The sequence below is a fragment of the Pleurodeles waltl genome, chromosome 9, assembly GCF_031143425.1.
Source record: "Pleurodeles waltl isolate 20211129_DDA chromosome 9, aPleWal1.hap1.20221129, whole genome shotgun sequence".
Taxonomy (NCBI): Eukaryota; Metazoa; Chordata; class Amphibia; order Caudata; family Salamandridae; genus Pleurodeles; species Pleurodeles waltl.
The window spans coordinates 23,192,613-23,215,150 of record NC_090448.1 but is presented as its reverse complement, the minus strand read 5'-3'; the positions used below and the strand labels follow the sequence as shown (position 1 = coordinate 23,215,150).

The 22,538-nt window shown below is 45.6% G+C and overlaps 1 protein-coding gene across 1 annotated transcript in view; it reads right to left on the bottom strand.

Moving 5' to 3' along the window:
- Positions 1-22,538, bottom strand: part of LOC138258870 (NUAK family SNF1-like kinase 1) — a 133,111-nt gene that overhangs the window by 73,997 nt on the left and 36,576 nt on the right. Inside the window, exons 2-4 of the mRNA XM_069206167.1 lie at positions 20,672-20,792; positions 16,894-17,045; positions 3,512-3,577 (exon numbers count right to left, since the gene is read on the bottom strand). Coding sequence (XP_069062268.1) covers positions 3,512-3,577; positions 16,894-17,045; positions 20,672-20,792 — 339 coding nt within the window. The remainder of the gene's footprint in view (positions 1-3,511; positions 3,578-16,893; positions 17,046-20,671; positions 20,793-22,538) is intronic.

Genomic DNA, 22,538 nt, shown 5'->3' with positions numbered 1-22,538 from the left:
TTCTGCTGCAGAGGGGTGTGCAGTGGGTGCTGCTGTGGGCGTTTCACCTATTGCTTTTGACACTGCCCCAGATTTACGAGAAATGGTAAATCTGAGGCAGCGGCAAAAACAAACACAACCCCAGTGGTGGGGTTAGAGTGGGGCAATGGGAGAAATACTTTTATTTCTCTTCGCTTTTGATTTTTATATGTGTGTTGCATTCTGCAGCATACATAGAAAAAGTTAATGAGCACATAAACAATCATGAAATAATGCAGAAATAATAGCAGATTTGCTACTTCTCTATGTGCTGCATTCTGCAGCACACATACAAGTAACACATTGCCATTATTGATTGTTTGTGTGCAGGAAGGGACACCTTCGTGCACATAAACAATCATTCCCTGCAACTCAGGCACCCTTGCTCTATAGTGCAAGCATGTCTGTGTTGACGCCAGGCAGCTAGTTTTTGCGTCAGCGCAGGGGGAGAGGACAGAAATATGCCATATCGTACAGATATGGCGCATTTCTACCCCTTTCCTGGTGGCACAGGGCGGTGCAGCTAGACCCTTGCTGTGCTGCCCTGCACCACGGGGGCTTGTAAATAAGCCCCTAAGTATCATGTGCCAGATGCTCCTGTGGGTGTAAACTTCCTACCCAGCAAAGTTTCAAGAATTCAGGATTTGTATTCGACAGAAGCACATCAACTGTAAAGAATATCCCTGACAAAGTGTCAGATGTATAATCCTTGAGTTTATCTCGAGGGCACCGATGAAGGAGTGACATATATTGTGGAAATTCAGCTCCTGCTTATAAAGGAGCCACATCACCTCTCTGCACACATCTCACTCAAACATTCATCCTTGAAGATGCTTCCTGGTCCTAAAAAGACATTATCCAATTCAACTTTCTGCACATGTCGACAGAAACCTTCATTTCACAAGTGTTTCCAAATCCTCAGAACCAGATAGTTTACAAAATGTACTTAGGAAACATCCAAATCATTTCAGTCAGAACTGCTGTAAGGATGTTGACGGTACATAAAATAAAGAGGGATTAAATGATTTACAATGACCACATGTAAGTCAGAATGGATGAGGATAAACTTAACAACGAAGACGGACATCTGATAAACATACTATATGGAGAAATTAAGGGCCTGATTTAAATCGGGCGGACGGAATACTCTGTCATAAACATGATGGATATCCCGTCTGCCGAATTACAATCTCTAGAGCATATAATGGGATCGTAATACGGTGGACGGGATACCAGTCCCGCTTCTGATAGAGTATTCCCCTTGCAGAGATCTAAATCAGACCCTTAATTACATATTTGCATGGGCGTCGGATAGCATAAGTTGATAATCATTCTTTATTTTCTAGCTGGTGTTGAATGACCTGTGAGGACTGTTTTAAGGTCCAGGAGTGAGTTGCATGCTGTGATTTCAAGTGGAATTCTAGGGGACCTAGGAAAAAAAACACAAGTCTAATTTAGATGCAGGTGTCTGAATGGGATTTTTGAACCTTGCCTAGGAGGCACCTTACCAGCCCCTTTCCTCTGCAGAGCCTCAGCTCATGTCTGTTTGGGCCAGGTGCGGTAAGGCAGCCTGGCATTGACAAATCTTTTCTAAACCCTGGTGGACACTGGTGCAAGGAGATCAACCAGGGTGCCAGTTAAGGCAGACCTAAGCTCTGGGAAGTTACTTGTGCTGTACTTTGGCCACAGAGTCCTCAAGGCATTGCTGAACTCTTGGTGGCCCATCAAGCTTCCTAAATACTTCCAGATTCAGGCCAATCTGTGCTCCTTCTGTCTGCACACACACATATTTCTTCAGTTTCTACTTCAGAAGTAGGGTCCAGGTTTAGGAGAGCACTGAAGTTTAACTAGCAGAAGCTGAGAGTATGCGTGTCACTCTTTTGAACACTTCATTGAAAGGTGACCCAGCCAAGGGGGACTCTCAGAGGTTCCTCTCCTACCCTCCCCTCTTCAGCTACCTACCCTAGCTCAGGTGCAGCCATCTTCTGATCCCTCTGTTAAATGATATTTAGTCAATGGGATGCTCCCATTCTCCAAGCAACAATGGGTCTCTTGATACAACATTTGTTGTAATCTGCGCCCTTTCTGCTGGTGGTGTAAGGCAGCTGCTCACAGTGGCCTTAATGTTGCACCAGCCCTGACTGAATGGCTCTCCTAGACTTTCATTCAGGATGTACATGGTCTACCTAGACTCCATCGGTTTACGCTCACCACACTCTCGTGCTCAGAATTACACCGTACAGCAGACTTGTTTCTAGTGCACTTTGCTATCTCCTCCCTGCTGAGGACAAATGTACCCAGACTACCAGGTAGACTGATGCCCATGTCCTGCCCTCTAACTGGAGTCGGTGTCAGGGGACCTTTCATTCACCACGTCTAACCCTTGATAACTCACAACATTCAGTAGGCAGGACCTCCTTAACCGTAAAGAAGGCAGTAGGATTCTGTACAGTCCTTTACCATTGGATGTGTAGACCCACGCGGCCACCCTTGGTGGAGGTGGACCAAGCTTTTCAGCGTAGCGCAACTCACCCAGGTTAAGTTGGCTGGAAGTTCTGGGACAAAAATCCATGCCATTCAAACACCCTCCCCGCTGTAACCAGATATGTAGGGAGGGGGGGCATTGGATGGTGCTGCTTGTAGGGACTGGTGAGAGAAGTGAAGGTGCTGTGACCAGGGTATGCAGAGCATAGGTCTGGGCAACTGTGTTCGTTGGGATGGCCGCCAACACCAGATCAGGCAGTGATGGAGTATAACTATCCATTGATGCATAATAAAGATGAGATTTATTTTTAATCTATCACCATTGGTGGAGCACAGTTTTACTGATTCAGAACTTGTTCTGCAGAACCTCCATTATTGGATTAAATCAGGCACACACCCCATACTTCTACGAAACACATATTGCAGGCGGCATTACTTCTAGGCACTTTACTGTTTGAGATATTGACGATGTAGGTAATTCGATGATCATTGTCCAGTTCTGGTCACTAAGCTTGAATGAGACAGTAAAAGGAAGATTGGGCAAGGTCAATGTTTGAGAGACAGGGTGTTTCATTAAATACCGTAGGCCAACGTGGAAGAGTACCAGATAACTGTGGACTAAATATTGTGGTGCAAAAATATTGTGTCCTAAATTATGTTCATAACCGTATTGCTCCATTGGAAATAATAATATAAAATGTCCACCCAATAAAACGATTAGTTGTAAACAAATATTTTTATCAATGATATTCTGATATATCCAAGTTTGTAGGTGTATATTAAAATTATAGTTATGCAATAAATTGAAAGCGTATTTATGGATGTTTTCCAGGTCCTATCCCATCTCACAAGCAATGTATTTCTACAGTAAAAATACATTTAAGATGTTTTCTCATCATATATTGACACACCTTATGATGGTAGAGAGCTCAGCCTAGCGCACTCCATCCCCTCCAACCCCTTCTAAGTGCTGCCCGATTAGTCCACATTGACTTGAAGAGGCGCTCACCTTCACCTGCAGGTTTGCATCCAGCAGAATGTTCTCCAGCTTCAGGTCTCTGTGCACCACTCCCTTCTGCGAACAGAAAAAGCACTGTTATAGTTTTAGCAATCCCTTTGCTATATTTTGACCTGCGTGGGGCATTTGTGGCCGATAATGAGCACCTCACCAGGTGAAAAGTGCATACTACCATTATAAAAAGGAGATGCCACGAGTCCTGTGCCCTTGGCATCTGTACAGGGCATCAACCAAATGCTGCTGCCAGAGTGGGCATCCGAAGAAACTAGGCTCCTTGTTTCATTGGATCCCACTTTAGCGGACTTCAGGGTGGTGAGTTGTATGAATCAAACATGTCCTGCCTGCAGGGGCCTGCTCCTCTAACCCCACAGTGAGCACAGGCAGTCGGGGGAGGAGAGGTCCTAAACTGCAGAAACTTATAATATGAGAACATGAGGGGGGAGAGGTCAGGAGGGGTCTGGGCCCCACTGCCTGCCCCTCGAGGGTAGAAATAAAGTCTTAATGACAGAAACTTTTAAACTAAGGGGTAAAGTGGGCTCAGGCCCAGTCCCCCCCTTTCAAGAAGGTGGGGATGGGGGGGGAGGGGGGATGGACCCAGCTCTCTTTTGCAGAGTCCTGCCCTGATGACCTTGAATAATTGTTAAACAGCGCTGTAAAAATACCTTTTTCCTTCAATTTATTTTTCATATGTGTGTTGTGTGAGAGTCTATTACAGACATTTTACAGACAGACATGTTGTGTTTATATTTCATGCAACATCCATTAAACAGGTTTCTTTTAGATCAAAAAAGGGCTTCACAAATGGGACTTGAGAGGGGGTCACATAGATTGTTTGCAGTAATATTAGTGAGCTGCTGCTGTGTTACAGTATTGAAAACACACATCACTATCCCTGAATATTAGATGTAAACACATTTAGAATTTGGACCAGTGCATCTGTCACTGTCAGTGACCTGGACAAAGAGGGCATGAGAGAGCTGAAATTGGATCATAAATTAAAAACTGTTCTGAAGGGGGCCCCCTAAATACATTTGGCCCTGTCCCTAAAATCCTTAAGCTGTCCCTGCCTAACGGGGCATCCAGCACCGCCATTCTATGCAGTGGGACCGCCCAAGTGACACCATCTCCCAGCGTACCTAAAATTATACTGTGATGCTGAGAGACCATTGTTTCTGCAAGAAAACTCAAGGCTGCTCCATATTCTTCAACTTGCCCCATTCTAGAAACTGGTCATGGAAGAATGAACTTCGACCTTCGAAGAGACGTCATGTAAAAGCTGCCCAGTCATCGACTTGCCTAGTGCAGTGTATCTGAGCCTGCCTTGCAGCCTTCTATCTAGTGCTCAATCAAGGGGTGGGTGACCTCCCTTACTTGATTGGTGAAGTCTTCACAGGGACAATTGCATAAAAATAACTGAAAATAGAGTATGGCTCATCATTATTGCCAAGCCACATGTGATGTCACTTCCTGCACTGCTATCATGGTTCAGCCTCTTCCTCAGTTTCTATGAAATTGGTGAAATCTTAATATTGAATAAGTGCATAAGGTTGGTTAACCACAAATAAACTGGCTTGTTATCGCGGTCAAAGGTAATGTACACTACATCCTTCAATGCCGTGAGGACGTCACTTCCTCTGCTGTTATAAACTTGATTCTATTTGAAAACACATTTCATGATGGTTATTTAAAAAATCCTCAATGACTTGTCATCACTGTCAGGTGAAACCACTTCCTGCACTCCGCATGATTAATAATGATAATTTCTATTAAAGAAAGCGACTGATTTAAGAAAAGTGGCGCTGCACCCAGTGCAGAGCCGCCCCTTAGCGCCCCCTAACACCACCATGTGTGTGCCGTATCTAAGATACGGCGCACCAAGGCGGCAGTTAGGGGAACTAGTGTCAACATTTTCTATGCTAGTCCAGAGCTTTGCAGGATTAGCTTTAAAAATGTTGACGCTAATCCTGCAAAGCCCATTGAAGCCCATTGTAAACAATGATGTGCCTCCTATTAACACCTCTGAGCAGGCGTTAAAAGTGCCAAAAAAATGATGCAAAGAAATCTTTTAGATTTCTTTGTATCATTTTTTGGTCCCCCCTAATGGGGTGCGGGATTTTGGCCTCGTTGGGCTACATTAGCGTTAAAAAAATGACGCTAATGTGGCGTAAGGAGGCGCTAGGGGCTCTTAAGTCTGCCCCAAAGTGGCTTTTCATCACTGTCACAAGTGATGTTCTGTCACCTTCTGCAATGGAATCAAAGGTGTGTGATGTCACATCCTCTTCTACTCACATTTGTTTGATGAAACCTCGAACAGTAACCAATTGCTTAGAGACTGTGACACGGTCAGGAACGACTGGGTGCGCGATGTACACTACCAGCAGACATTTAATGGAGTCATAGACATAAATCTGACAAAGTGTGATGCAGTCACAGGCCAGCGTGTATGTAATGTTGTCTAGCGCACTCATTTGGTGAAATTAAGTTACACTGGGGGTTCCTCCGCATTGTAGAAGGAGCATTGCCCTCCTGGCTGAGCCAGTAGATGGAAAATAAAATGATAGCTTGCTATTGTTTTATTTTTCATCATTTTTCATCTGCTGGCTCAGCAAGCAGAGTGTAAAGGGAGGGCCAGGGCTGGGCCACAGGAGGTGAGAGGGAGTGGGAGGAGGGGAAAGTGCACTAAGTGCGCATGTGTGTTTGGCTGGCCATCTGAGTCTCGCCAAACAGATATGCGCACTTAAGTTTCTCCAGCCCGGCTGTCTACAGAGCAGGGCTGGAGAAACAGCACAGACCCCAGGCTTATGTCTGAGTAGCACTCCAAGCAGCTCAGACCAATCCTGACACTGCTTACATGCTATGTTTAGCATGTAAGCAGCGCTAGGATTGCTGAAGCGCCTGTGCTGGTGTTCCAGCGAGACGGCCTGTGGCGGCGTGAGACAGTGGCGCAATGGAAACAGTAAGTGTTTTCTTTATTTTTAAATAATGTTGTTTCCCCCGCCACTCCCCCACACATCCCCACCTTGGCATATGCAGCGGGCGCCATTGTGATGGTATTTTAAAGAGGTGAGTTTCAGTGTTGTCTATAATGGAGAAGGGTTGGGGCGGTGCTGATTGAGTCAGGACCTTCGGCCATATGTACAAGGCCATTTTGAGGTCGCAGACGGACCAATATTGTGAACACAAAAAGCAATTTTGACACATACCAAACCCAAATAGTGATTCACTAACCTGCTATTGAATCGCAATTTGGGTTTGCGATTTGTTATTAGATAGGGGCATGTTTAGGCCGTCCCTTCCTAATACCGAATCGTAGTGGTATGAATGAATGTTTTGCAAATGAAATGCAGTCGCAAAACATTCGCATTTTACCACCAATTTCAAATTGGTGGTAACCCATTTGCAAATTGGCTAGGGGTCCCGAAGGGACTCCCTTCCCCTTTGTGAATGTTTGTTAAAGCATTTTTGAGAGCATGCAGTGGCCTCACAGACCAGCGGCTACTACTAACAAATGAAAAAAAAAGTATCTTTTTTTTTTTAAACGCATCACGTTTTCCTTTAAGGAAAACGGGCAGCATTTTGGAAAAATAAGTTGCTTTGTTTAAAAGCAATCACAGGAATTGTGGTCTACTGACCCCAGCAGGCCACCACCCCTTTGATTTTTGCGATTCCCAATGGGTCGCAAACCGAGTCCTACCTCATTAAGGGCCAGATGTACGAAATTCCGGCATTGCGACTCGCAAATTGCGAGTTGCAGTGCCGGATGCAGGATGGTGTCCCTGACACCATCTGCGAGTCGCAAGCGGGTCGCAAAGGCCCACCTCTTCCCCTTTGCGAATGGGTTACCACCAGTGCGACACTGGTGATAACTGCGATTGCTTTGCGACCGCGTTCGCAGTCACAAAGCAATCCTACATCGCGATGCGACTCGCAAATAGGAAGAGGAACACCCCTTCCTATTTGCAACTCGCAGTCCCATTTTGCGAGTCAGTAACCAAGTTACCGACTCGCAAAATGGGAATGGGCATCGCGATGCAGGTTTTGCGCCTCGCAAACAGCGATTTTCGCTGTTTGCGAGGCGTAAAACCTTTCCTACATCTGGCCCTAAAGTTCTTGAGGTAAGTCTATTTGCCACTGGAATCGCAAATGAAACTCACAAGAGTAACATAAATTTAAAATAGCGATTTCCTAATTTCGATTCCCAGAAAATCGCAATTAGGAACTAGCTATTTCAAACTTTCGTATATGTGGCCCCTTGTTCCAGATCCTGGCTGCATAAAGAGGACTGTGTGGTTGAATTAAATATCTTCTGCAGCCCCACAGGGTGCACCAAGGTTGCTATAACTTTATCGCTCCAAAGAGCAAACTCCTCCGCTCTGTTGTATGTATCAGAGGTCTTGAGAAGTCCACAGTTTGCAGCTGTTTGTGCCAGTTCATTTGATAGACATTCATCAGGGCGTCAGAGAGGATGTGTCCCGCACGGTGTCTCCATGGAGACCGTGTCAACAATAAACACAGGCACACTGTACACTGTATTTATGTACTGGCATCCAGGAGATGCTGCTGCGGAAGGAACCACGAACACAAGTCTATTTCAGGAAGGGGACAGTTTACTTTCAAAGGCACGCGGTGCGACGTCATGTATGTGGAAAGGCTCGGTGCTCGGCGAAGAAGTCTTGTACAGTGAGATATGGACTGGGCTTCTGGCTTCCTAAAACAAAGCCGACTGTAAGCTTCTCTCTGGGAGATCATTCAGATGGGCTTGTGACTGACTTCACTGGTAGCGAATGTTTGCCAGTTTTTGTGTCTACAGAGAAAACATGGTCTCCATGGTTTAAACATGGCCAACCACGGATCAGCACAATTTCCAAGATGTGTATTACTGGATATTTATCCAGACCTGGCACAAACATCAATGTTTTGTCATTTCTGACCAAGAGGAGACCCGTATGTCTTCAGACGTATGTTCAGGAGCGTTGTACTGAAAGCTTGTAAAGTTTCTTTAACTACTCAGTAAACAAGGAAAATGACAAGACCTTTAGAGACTAAGGGGGTCATTCTGACCCTGGCGGCCGGTGACCGCCAGGGTCACCGACCACGGGAGCACCGCCAACAGGCTGGCGGTGCTCCCGAGGGCATTCTGACCGCGGCGGTTCAGCCGCGGTCAGAAAGGGTAAACCGGCGGTCTCCCGCCGGTTTACCGCTGCCCCAATGAATCCTCCATGGCGGCGGAGCGCGCTCTGCCGCCATGGGGATTCAGACACCCCCTACCGCCATCCTGTTCATGGCGGGAAACCCACCATGAACAGGATGGCGGTAGGGGGTGCCGCGGGGCGCCTGGGGGCCCCTGCAGTGCCCATGCCAATGGCATGGGCACTGCAGGGGCCCCCGTAAGAGGGCCCCGCAGAGTATTTCAGTGTCTGCTTTGCAGACACTGAAATACGCGACGGGTGCAACTGCACCCGTCGCACCCCTGCAACTACGCCGGCTCAATTCTGAGCCGGCGTCCTCGTTGCAGGGGCATTTCTGCTGGGCCGGCGGGTGCTCTTTTGGAGAGCGCCCGCCGGCCCAGCGGAAATGTCTGAATGGCCGCCGCGGTCTTTTGACCGCGGTGCGGTCATTCGGCGGCGGAACCTTGGCGGACGGCCTCCGCCGTCCGCCAAGGTCTGAATCAGGCCCTAAGGGCCTGATTCAGACCCTGGCGGCCGGTGACCGCCAGGGTCACCGGCCACGGGAGCACCGCCGACAGACCGGCGGTGCTCCAAAGGGCATTCTGACCGCGGCGGTTGTGCCGCGGCCAGAAAGGGTAAACCGGCAGTCTCCCGCCGGTTTACCACTTCCCTTGGAATCCCCCATGGCGGCGCAGCTTGCTGCGCCGCCATGGGGGATTCTGACACCCCCTACCGCCATCCTGTTCCTGGCGGTTCGGCCGCCAGGAACAGGATGGCGGTAGGGGGTGCCGCGGGGCCCTTGGGGGCCCCTGCCGTGCCCATGCCAATGGCATGGGCACGGCAGGGGCCCCCATAAGAGGGCCCTACTGTGTATTTCAGTGTCTGCCTAGCAGACACTGAAATACGCGACGGGTGTAAACTGCACCCGTCGCACATGCCCACTCCGCTGGCTCCATTCGGAGCCGGCTTCCTCGTGGGGAGGGGTTTCCCGCTGGGCTGGCGGGCGGCCTTCTGGCGGTCGCCCGCCAGCCCAGCGGGAAAGCCAGAATGGCCTCCGCGGTCTTTCGACCGCGGAGCGGCCATATGGCGGTTCCCTCCAGGCGGGCCGCGACCGCCGCCCGCCGGGGTCAAAATTACCCCCTAAATGGCTGCCAGTTACGGTCAGGGCAAAGACTCCACCAGAAATCTCAAAAACTCCACCCAGTCATGTTAAATTTCAGGTTCAATGGAGAGAGAAGGTTATTCGTGCTCTCCACGATGTGCTTTTTGCAGCCCTTGAACCAAGCACGATGCAGGAAATCCAGCTGTTCTCGTGTGAAACGCAAAGGAAAAAGGGCCCAATTTAGATATTGGCAGACAGGTTACTTCGTCATGACCGTTACGGATATCCCGTTCGCTGAAATCTAAATTTTATTATTTCCTATGGGGTTTAGATTTTGGCAGATGGGATATCTGCCTCCGTGGTGATAGAGTAACTTATCTGCCAACGTCTAAATCAGGCCATTTTTCATTAGCTAATTTCTTCTCATTTTGCCCAAAATGAATACCTATAAGTTAAAGAAGATTGTAGGAAACTGTATATAGGAAACCTGATAAGATGCTGTTGGCCAAGGTGGCAGATCCCACGTGACTGGGGAAGGCGTGAAGCATGAAAGGTATAGAATAGGAGAACCTGGCTGTACACCCACACATCTGACATTGAAAGAAACAGACAAGCCCCAGGAATGTTCAATTATGGCTTTCTGGCCAATGAGACTCCATCTTTTCCATTTTACTGCCCCTTTTTCTCCCTGGCACGTTCAGTACAAAAAAATGCCTCAACATTTGAAGCATTTTCCTGGGTTACAGCCCCCTAAACAAGAGGATTACCACTGTTATCTTTTTCTATGCGTACATGCTTGAAGGTCATATGTAGGATTGAGAAAACGAAGCACATAAACTGTTGTTAACATTATCAATTATTTTGTTATTCATATTAAAAGTAGGGATGGGTGAAGAATTCCGCTCCTCCTGCGGAGTTCGCAGAGTTTTCCCCACTCCACACTTTGCGCGAAGTTCCAAACAACTCCACAAAGTGACGCGGAGCAGAGTTTTTTCTCTTGCTCGCCAAAGTTAAGTTGGTGAGCGCGAGCAAGAGAAATCGCTAAGATAGGGAGTGCAATTTCTGAACGCGAATGGTCACAGTAGGCTGCGACCATTCACGCTGAAAAAGCTGCTGCTCATGTTGCGGAAGCTGCCGCTCAAGTGGAAAATGTACTTGAGCGACGAAAAGAAGTTAGCACTTCTGGCACTCTGCATGACGCTGTTTCAACTAATTTTACAGCATGGGAGAAAGTCTCACGCTGAAAATCAGTGCGAAGAGCGAACCTTACCCGAACTCCACCGTTCAAGGAACTCCACCTTGCTCGGCAGAGTTTTTCGGCACTTCGCAGAGTTCCTTGTAGCAGGACTCTGCGAACTCCTCCATGCCTTAATAAAAGTCACCATCATTTGAACAAATAATGATGTACACCGCAACAAGTTAACTGTGCCTAGGTCAGTTTCAGCTTTAGGTGGGTAACAAATCGAGAAGGAAATAACTAGGGTGAACGACAAGCAGGAACAGGAACAAGACAGAACATGTATTTATCATTTACTCTTATTTCCTCTAGCAAGTTCGGAGTAGGAAGTGGGACACGATGTCATGATGTGGCTATGACAACTCGCTCTACCTGGGTGCCCCCTAAGCAGTTATCAGCAAATTACATCTTGTGCAGAATGCAGAAGCCCGAACCCTGTTAAAGATTCCTAGACACACCTCAGTTAGACAAGGTCTGGAAGACCTGCGTTGGCTCCCAGTTGACCAAAGAATCAAATTCAAGGTGTTATGCATTGCACATAGAGCCCTCTGTATGCAAGAACCACCCATCTCTCATCTGCTCATTGCCCCCTACATTCCCAAGAGGGTCCTAAGATCCTCCAATGTACAAGGGGACCCGGGTACCTCCTATTAAAAGAGCAAGAAATGGAGGACGCTCCTTTAGTTTTAATGTATGTAATTCCCCTAGCTATGCGAAAAGTGGGCAACAAACTATCCTTCCAAACACTACTCAAAAGTTGGCTATTCAAGAACTAACACCAGACGGAGTAATGTTCATAGACAGTGTCGCTTCACCAGTGCTGGGATGCCCACGGGTCACCATGAGCTCTCCCAATACGTCTAGTATCGTATAGTATGTCTTGATTGTTAGTGCAGTTCTTATAGAAGGAGTTGCCATTGGAGACCATCCTTCATCGAGGGAAGTGATGCGACTGAGCTCAGGCTGGCGAGAAGAGAGTTCCAGAGCAGAGATTCCAGTAGGCAGAGAGACCAGAATCTACAAACTGCATATTGAGGTTTGGGTATGTTTTGGACTGGCACAGGGCAGATGTGGAGTGTGGATGCACTGAGTGAAGTTTTCAAAGTTTTGGGAACAACAATTAATGACTTTGAAAATCAGAATATCTCTATGTTTTGTGACAGGAGGTTCTTTGGGAAGAAATTTAGGAACTTGGACCATGGTGTACAAGGTCCTTGTAGTGACATTTACAAACATATCTAGTGGTAAGAATGAGTGCAAGAGGAGATCCTTTGATCCCTGATGTTTATCATTTGAATATTGATAAAGCGCTGAAACCCACTGTGGCGTCCAAGTGCTGGCACACAAATAACAGGATGAGGCGATCAACTTTAAAGGTTTTATGTGATTTCCCAGGACTAGTAGATCCAGCATATTTGACACCTTACAACCCTGAGAACAACTGATCTATCTGCTCCATCTTCTGCCTATTCTAGGTCCCTCCAAGAACAGCTGGTCCTGAGAGTGCTAACCAAGCCTTCAGAAGTGTGGGTGACCAGTTAAAATTGCTCAAGGAGTATTTGACAAGAGCCATCGAAAAATGGATTCCCCTTCGATTCCTGCACTGGCCAGAGGAATAGAAGACTCCGACAGGAGGCTGATGGTAACCATTCACCATGGTACAGTATGAAGAATGATTCCAAGCTTGGCATCAGATTGTTCTGCACTTCCGAAATTTTCAATGATCATGTTTTACCCTTATTCATGAGTCCGTGACTGAAGGGGGAGACGGGGTGCGAATCATAATGGATAGAGCCTAGATTATAGCCTGGAAGTCAAGATGCCTGGTGAACTCGCCTGGGCACGGATTCAATCCAATCAGTAAATAAGCATGCTGGAAGGAGTGGCAGGGGCATTTTAAGGATTTTGGGGGCCCTGGGCCAAACGTTTTTTGGGGAGCCTGTTTGAAACAGTTTTGAATCTATGATACAGTTTCAGCTCTCTCACGCCCTCTTTGGCCAGGTCACTGACACTGCACAGACACCGGTCCAAATTCTAAATGTGTTTACATCTAATATTCAGGGACAGTGACCTGTGTTTTCAATATTGTAGCACAGCAGCAGCTCACTAATATTGCTGCAAATAATCTCTGTGACACTCTTCAGTTTCTCATATGCGAGGTCCTGTTTTGATCTAAAACAAACTTTTTTATGGATGTTGCATGAAACATGAACACGACATTTCTCTGCAAATGTCTGTAATAGACACATTAAATTTAAATTCAAGGAAAACAATATTTGAACAATCTGTTTAAGAATTATTCAAGATCACTGGGATAAAACCCTGCAGAACAGAGCTGGCTCTAGGGGGCCTCCTGAAAGGCTGGGCCCTGGGCCAGAGCACACTTTGCCCATACCGGAAAACGCCTCTGGGGTGTGGGAAGGGGGCACAAGACATGAGTATAGCTCCCGCAGTCTTCCTGCATTAAATTTAGAATCGGAAAGAAACTGCACAATGTTTTTGCACCGTCTGTTTGAGGGCCAGTTAGAGTTGCTTCTGAGGTGTAACTGAAACTTTACCTGTTGCCCAGGTAAGATGGTTCACTGAGTTAAATACTCGCTGCTGACACGTGCTGGGATAGTAAGTCACAAGTTTGAATGCAGGAAAAGTCAACTCATCTTGAGGACAGAAAACTGAGGTCTATTAATAGGACACTGATAAATCTTATTATTTATAGTGCATAGAGTGGCAGAGGGGTAGTGCAAAGAGCTATATAAAAGAGACAAGCTATTGTTATCCATGATCAGCAAGTCCTGAATCCTGGAAGAGATAGGGGGGCATCTGAAATGAAGAGAGTGGGGCAGCACAGCCAGGAGATTTATAGAGATAACACGTATAATAATCCATGTCACTGAACCCCTGCTCCAAATTAACTCCATAAACACGGCCCAAAGCCAGTGGACGCCTTGAAAGGATTAACACTCACTCCAGGCACCCGGATTCTGGACAGGAAGGTTCCTACCCCCCAAACTCAAAGACGAGAAACTTATTCACAACATCTTTGTTTTATTAAATCTACTCCCTTAACCTAGAAACATGTGTTTCAAAGGGATTGATTACAAACAAAATAAACTGTCTGTTCATCGATGAACATTCCTTCTGCGGTGAACAGTACAAACCTGAGGCGTGGGGAGGGGGGAGTAGGTTTAAAAAGCTACATAGAATTAGGGCAAGGAGGCGCCCTTTGAAGTGCATCTGATGGAAACATTGGTCTTGGCCATCTTCTGAGCACATACTTTTCATAGCAGCATAATGTGGGAGTGGCCAACATGTGAAGGTAAGATGTGTTTACCAGGATGTGTTACAGTTCAGGAATCAGGGTTAAGAGTTTGTTAAGGTGAAGAAACTCAAGACCTGGCTTTTGGACGGAGACCTCGCACCCCAGCGCCCAGACACCCCCAGGGGTGACAGTGCTGCGCTCTACAAATGACTGGGTTATTGAACCCCTAAAATGTGCACAGTGTCACAGGTTAGCTAAGCACAGCAAATAGTTTATGGAAACTTCAAGGTGTCCCATGTTTCACCAGTGAAGCCCTGACAGTGATCTAGCAACAACAATTGTGCCTGTATAGGGATGTGAAAGCCGTTCCCTCCCCCAAGAAGTCGGAGAACTGCACCCATTGCAAAGTTTTATGACTTCTGTTAGCATGATTGAGGTCAAGTTGACCCTTTTTCCTGTAGCTGGAAGTTAAACACTCTGTGTTTGTGTTTTAGCATCCAGAATTGTCACTTAAGCCACCCACATCCAGCTGTGACATTTCTGCACATCTTTTGTACTCACAAGAGCACCTCCTCAACGCCTCTTCTTGCTTTTGGGAGCTATACAGCTCTTGGAGATGGTGGCAGGACTCTGAGGGATTTGTTCCAGCTTTCCTTTTTTTGAAATACACTTCTGTGCAAAACGTTCGGAGATTAATTCAAAAGGAATCAATCTATCCTTCTGGCAAAAAGAAAGATATTTATTTTAGACTAGAGTGTCCCATTGGAATCTAACTCAAGGTACAGTTAAACAAAGTGGTTGATAATGAAACCATGAAAAAACAATAAAGGCGGTCATTATGACCCTGGTTGTTGGTGATAATGTGGCAGTAGTACCGCCAACAGGCTGGTGGTACATACCGCCACATTATGACATTGGCGGGTTGGGCAAAGCCAACCAGCCAATATACCACACTGACCGCATTGGCGGTAGCAGCGGCCAGGCTGGAGATAAGAATCTCCAGACCGGCGGGAACTAATGTACCGCCACAGGCATTTTGACCCTGCCTACCGCCATGGTTTTCATGGCGTTACGAAACCATGGCAGTAGGCCCTACAAGTGACAGGGAAATCCTTCCCTGTCACGCCAGCAGAACACGGCCAGCCTGTATTATTTTTCATAATACGACTGGCAGCGGTCTACTGACGTGGCGCTGCTGATGGTAGCAGCGCCACCTTAACACCATCTGCCAGTATGGCCACAGCCGGATTTCTGACCTCCTTGTGGTGGAAATCCAGCTGTGGTCATAATTTGGCAGACGGATGTTAGCTACGGTGACGGTCTTTTGGGGGCCGTCGCCGCGGCAGTAGGTGGCACTTACCGCCAATGTTATAATGTGCCCCAAAGTGTGCCCCAACATATGGTGCAACAGTGCTGATCCTATAACATATATGTGCAGACAGGATTTAAATAGTGTGAAACCTGCTACAGAGGAAGGGAGCGCTATGTAAAGCTTTGGGATGAAGTGACAAGCTGATGGAAGGCAGACCAAAGAGCTGACAAATGGTGGTGTTTGAATGAAGTTCACCCTTCTTACAGCTGCCAATGTGTAGTGTATCACAAGACCCCAATATTGGAAGTTCTACGCAGATGAATTACCTTTGAAACCAAAGCCATAGGTACCTCCTTGACTGGCAGATTCTTTATGGCAGAGCCTCTGATGGCTCTTCTGTTGTAATCCTATGAGCTCAAGGCCCAACTACCACAGGAAGGCCAGGATCATGTGTCAGAATACCCGCCCTCTGTGGGAGGGGCCTCTCAAGGCATGGTCCCCTGGCTGTGAGCACCATGAGGGAGGCAAAACAGAACCGGGCTAGAAAAATTATGAATAACCCCCAATACGCAGGGATAAATCTCTGTGTTGCGGGGCCATCAATTTGTTTGTATTTCAGAATGGAACAGATGCTTTGGGAGTTTGTTTTTGAAAAACTAAAATGATGATCAGCATCCAGGACATGGTGGCCAGCAGTACAGTTTTTCCGAAAGAGTTCCAACTGTGCCAACACAACTTTTGCCAGGCTAGTGTAAGTTTCCCTATTTTGCAGGTGGCCTTAAACTGGGTGGGAAGAGGTTGGGGGATCCTTAGGCACGTAAATGTGGCGTCCCCACCCTACGCACAATGACCCCTGCCAGGTTTAGCAACCTAATGCTATTAAAGGTAGCAGTGAAATATAAACCTACAATATATTTCCTTTTTCTGCAGTATGTTTGTAAGGAAACCAGTACTAACTTCTATTTTTAAGATGCAGTCTGCACATTTACCCTCACCATGGCCTCATTTCTTAATATTTTGGGAACCATCTTTGAGAAGTATGCCTACTGTGCTCACAATGTCTTGGACCCAACGTTCTGAGACTATTTCAGTGTGTTACAACATACTGACAACAATAAAGATTAATTGATTACAAAGGTGGAAGCAAGCAGAAGCCGAAGATGGAGAGGATATTTCTGGAATTTGATAAGAATACTTTGTACTGTCTCACCTATTGTCAGTACTTGTTTTAAAAAACTACACAATCCCAGCCCAAAACAACAGTCATGTTTCCCTGGTCTGTTCCATTGTCCTACCTTGTGACAGTAGTGCACTGCGGAGACGATCTGTCGGAAGAAGCCCCGCGCCTCGTTCTCCGAGATCAGATGCCGGTTGTTCACGTAGTCGTAGAGCTCTCCGTTGCTGGCGTACTCCATGATTATTATAATTTTGTCCTTGTTCTCGAACACTGTAGAGCAGAGAAGAAGGTGTGATTAAGCATTGTGCGGGGCATTCAAGGCTTTTATAATGGAAAAAACAAGACTACAAGTCCCAGAATTGAAAGAAGTAAACTGGAATGGAGCAGCACATGACACATGGACCTGTGAAACTTGTCAGGGCTCTTACACACAATCAGTCCCAGTACTGAAGGGACCATCTTCTTTGAGGTCCTTCAGCTTGGATGATACAGAGACAACTTGAGATGACACCTGGTGCAAGATACCTGTCCCCTCCTCAACAGGAGTGCTCTGTGACAGAGCTTCAGGACTCCACGGTTCATCGCAGTCTTCTGAGAGCTCCTTAAGACTTTTCCATCAGTACCTAGAAAAGTGTAAGTGCATCTCTGGTCTCCTGCTCCCCCTCACGGATCCACCCCCAGGACTCCCTCCAGTCCCTTTCTTATGTTTCCTTGATGCCTGTTGGCTCCAGCCAGGACTTATCCTTTAGGTTCTGTTTATGGTAGTTTTGGATGCCCTGAGAAACATACAACAGAAGTGTTGTTGGGTGTTTTACAACACACTGGACATAGTAAAAAGACAATAATATGCATACAGGGTGAGGCCAGCCATCATGGTACATGGAACTGGGTAGGGTTGAGACAGCTTTCTAAGCGCTAACAAAATCCAGGTTAGTTTCACAACAAAGAGCACCAAAGTATTGCAATACCTAGAGAAATCAGAAAACAGATTTACAAGGGCAACCTGCCAAACGGTTGAAGAGAGTAAGCAAAGGTTGCCCAGACACCATTTCAAAAGACTGAGAGATGGCAGAAGTTCAAATGAAAGTAGCTTTCTGTCTGAAACAAGGAGCTTTCATAAGTGTTAGAAATTTACACCTCAGCATCGTCACATCGCCTGAGATTTTCAGGTTTCGCATCAGATCACAGGGATTAGTCACATGGGAGAGGTTTACACGTGATAAACGCTGTTTTAAGTATTTCCTCATTCGATAGATAGCCCTGTCAGAGACGCAAGAAGAGGGCGATGTCCACTTTTGGTATCTGCAGCATGTTGAGCAGAAGAGCATTGCCAAGGGCAGCTTATGGAGAGGCTAATCCTGTTTTTTAGGGTCCATGTATCCAGGGGCGGCCCCTCCTCGAGAGCGGAGAAGCATCGCCTGCTAAAAAAAATTCTCCAGAACTGAAAAATAAAATGGTAATAAAGTTTATTTATTACTATTTTATTTTTCAGCACCCAGTCCTGAACCGAGTGTCAGGAAGGGGTGGGTCAATTGCTGCTGAGTGGCAGCAGGGAGCTCTGCACATTAGTTTAAAGTGCGCATGCCTTTTTGGCCAGCCATATTTCGACGGCCAGCCTGACATGCACACTTTAAACTTCTCTAACCCAGCTGTCTTAAGACAGCTGGGTTAGAGAAAGCCCAGGCCTCCAGAGCTCCCTATAGTGATGAGAGAGGCTGCTCCCTCCAATCCTGACGCTTCTCTCATGTTGTTTAACAGCATGAGAGCAGCACCAGGATTGGTTAGTGCAGTTCCTGGGTCCCACTTTGGAGCTTCCAGGAGAGACGATGAGAAGAGAGAAAGACGCCATGAGGTAAGTGCCATTTTTTTTTGTGATTTTATTGTACCCCCATCCCACCCCTACTGTAAGTATCTGCATGTATCTCCATCTGTGTTTCTATCAACTGCGGCTTGATACAGGGCAAGCCTTGGCTTCGCTAAATAAAAAAAGTAATGAAGTATGTATGGTCCTCCAAATGTCGACATATGCTTGGATCGGCAGCTGGTGGTCGCACCAGATTACAGTCAGAAAGTTGTTTTTAGCATTTGGGAGCAGTGCCTCAAATATTACTTTGCCCAGATTGCTGATAATCTCGTCACCATCACTGACCACTGCTGATTATACTATAGACGTTCCTGTCCATCCTTGTTTTACCTTCTCCAGTGCTTAATTTGTTAAAAAAAAATAAGTGCCGGTTCCCTTGTCAGGCCACTGCTGCTTGCACCAGCCAGTGACAGAGCCAACACAACTACTAACCCTCGCCCTTCCGTGATAATTCAGACTATTCCAGCCCCCCAAAGCTATGAGCGGCTTGGGCATCGGGTGTTTGTCATTTTAAATGTATATTGAATTAAACAACAGTTGTTGTGCTCATCTCTAAATTAGACAAACAGCGGCACCCTCTGGCAGACTGTCACAAGGGCCAGTGTAGACAATTAAGTGCTGGCATGGAGCACCAGAAACCACCGGCTCAAATTAAGCACTGACCTTCTCATTGCCACTATAGTAGAAAACCAAGCCATGCCACAGAAGGATCCTCCCAGCAAAAGTGACCTGGCCCTGAACAAGAACTGAAGGTGAATTTTCACTGGTATAAAAAGACCACAGTGCCAAAGCCTTATTCTTTAAATGCAAACACCACAGAATACCAAGCTTCTGAGACATTATGTAATTCCACCTGTAATACACCACTTTGGCAAGATTGAATGTGGACTTTTTAATGTGATTTATTTTTTTGCTGTTTCTTTTCTCATTTTATCCTCATTAGCTGGCATTCATTATAATGTGCTAAACCTGCTTTCTGTGTGTTGGGTTTTATGTGTAAAACTAGGGATGTAGGCAACGACTTCAATCACTCATCCCTATTGACACACAATTTAACCTGATTCATTTTAGAGCCCTTTTGACAAAGTATGTTCTATTGCAACATGCAGTAAAATTAATCAATAAAGTACAAGAGAACCATGAACCAGCGCTTCATCACAGAAGAAAGGAGAGGAAAAGACCTGGAAACAGAAAGGAGAGGAGCTAGGATTTGAATATGGGGCAGAGATGCCCAGCCAAACACACATGCGCACTTAGGGTGCAGACACTACACTGCTCCTCACCTCTACCCCCTCCCATGGCACAGTCCCACCCCCCCGCATCTGCTGCTGGCTCAGCCAGCAGCTGTAAAATAAAAAATAATCAGGTATTTTTTTTTACAGCTCCTGGCTCTTAGTCAGGGTGAGCCTCCCCGTAGGCAGATCCATGCAGAAACACCCACAAACGGTGTACACCCTAAATATTGATCCCAGAATATCAATGGGACACAATATAGAGGACAAAATATCGGAAAACAAATATCAACAGATTACTAAATCTAGATTTCCTATACCTAACTCCACATATACCACATACGCAATACATACATCTTCAAGGCACGTAGATGTGGAATGAAGAATAGTAAATCTATACTTCCCTATCTACACTTACTTTTCGATATTTTGTCCCTTGATATTCTGTCTTCGATGTTGCTGTACTAGAAGTTCTGGCAGGCGATATTCAGTCGTACAAACCCCACAAAGCTCTCTTATTATTTCATTTGGAAATTTGTAAATTCCATTGTAATGGCTCGAATTACACATCCCAATTTTGGGAATTAAGGGCCAGATGTATCAACCGGTTTTACCCATTTTGTGTCTATGGGAAAATGTGTTCGTACATGTGGCCCTACGTTCTGCCGTTCTTGATCACTTGAATAAGCATTTGGTTATTGCCCTGGCCTTAGGAAGGTGAGCTTTCCTCTCTCCTACAACCCATCATGTTTGCGGATCTGGTGTTCAGGAGTGTTAGCCCCTTCCTTGGTCCTTCTTACCTTCATAGACCTGGACAATGTGCTCATGCTTGAGCAGCGCTGTTATTTCAATCTCACGCTGAAGGTGCACCTTATCCAGCTCGTCCGTGATCTTATCCTTGCCTATGGACTTGACAGCCACCTGTGAGGGAAGATGCCAGAATGAGGATTCAGCACAATTCATATGATAAACACACAACACCTAAGCAGAAGATACAACACCACCTTTCTGTAGGAAGAGGAGTTCAGAGATCACAACCCCCACCCAGGCCCCCACCCACAATGCACAAAATCACTCTTACAAAATGTTTGAGACTAATTATTGACAGGTATAATTGCTGCCCTCTGTGCTATGTAAACTGCCTATACTCCCACTTGCATCATATCTGGGGCAGGGGTGCCTTGCCATAGCATTGTTAGGGGTATGCCCCACATTTAATTAATGCCCATGTCACCGCTATGTTGCAGATTTTCTTCTATGTGGCACATTTGAGCAATTACTACAAATGTTTAGGAAAGATTAATTATTGTTAAAATCTCTTCCACTAACTCTTGAGAGCACTGCACTTTCACTTTAAAAGGACATCATCCCAGGCAGGTGAAGCTAGCTCCATCGTCATCATACTGAAATCCTATATATACATAAGTTGAACAATTATTTGCATTTTTGAGTCAATCACACTTTGTAATGTTACCATACAATGCACAATTCATACATCTTCACCATTTAAAAAGGTTATTTGAAAAATGAACCATAATCATATAATCTCATAATATAAAGCGTAACTATGCATCCAATCTATTGTACAGTAAACTCATTGCATCTACATGTTTCCACACATTATAATTTGGAGAAAAATAGCTTCACCAGACATTTCACATAGAAACCAGCTTATGGTATATAAACAGCCTATGACTAATGTTTTGCCTCCCAGCATTACACAGTGGACCAATACTATCCTATAGATCCTATAGTAATGTTCCCAGGAAATAAAAAGTAAATGTAAATGTATGTGAAACAAATCTATCTATCTATCTATCTATCTATCTATCTATCTATCTATCTATCTATCTATCTATCTATCTATCTATCTATCTATCTATCTCACAAAGTATAGTCGCAACTGTGTGGTTATAGTTAGGTCACGGTTTCCATAGGAAGAGCATTTATTTGTTTCGCTAATACCTTTAGTGCTGTTTACAACTCTGCACACAACTTTCCCCAAAAAGGTAATCCATCTTGACTCCTTAATGGAAAGTTTTGAACTGGTCTGTCAAGCAGGTGCCAAGAAAAAAGGGGGTCCCAAAATTGTGATTTTACATATTAATTCGCATAGGACATTTTACTCTCCAAAACAGAAAAAGGGTTGAATGGAATTAGGTCAAAATTGGCAAAAAGTCAGAACTTTACTCAGTTAATGCTCTAAAAAGCTAAAATGAAGAAATATTTTCTGAGTTCTCAAAATATCTTCCTCACTCTATAAAACATTCTGACATGCAGACTGAAACATGTACTTTCAGCACCAGCAGCATCCTGCCAGTTAAGTCACTAGTGATCAATTGCAGCTTCACCACTGAGTTCTAATGAACAACTAGAGCACTAACATTCTGTATTGATGGTAAAAGTGTGTAATCTTGAAGGAAAACAAAACAGGTGATACCGAAGCACACATAACATGTCATCAATTAGTTTTACATGAGAAGTCGTTCCAAATTAAGTCCAAAAATCCAAGAGCTAATTTGGTGAGTTGGTCCAAAGAACCACATGACTCTTGGTTGTGAATTCATAAGCAAAAACTGGGAGCCATCACACATTTCATCAAAGTGGGACTTTATCAAGGTTCAGTACAAGTTGTAATACTGTCACAATGAATTTCACCTCTACTGT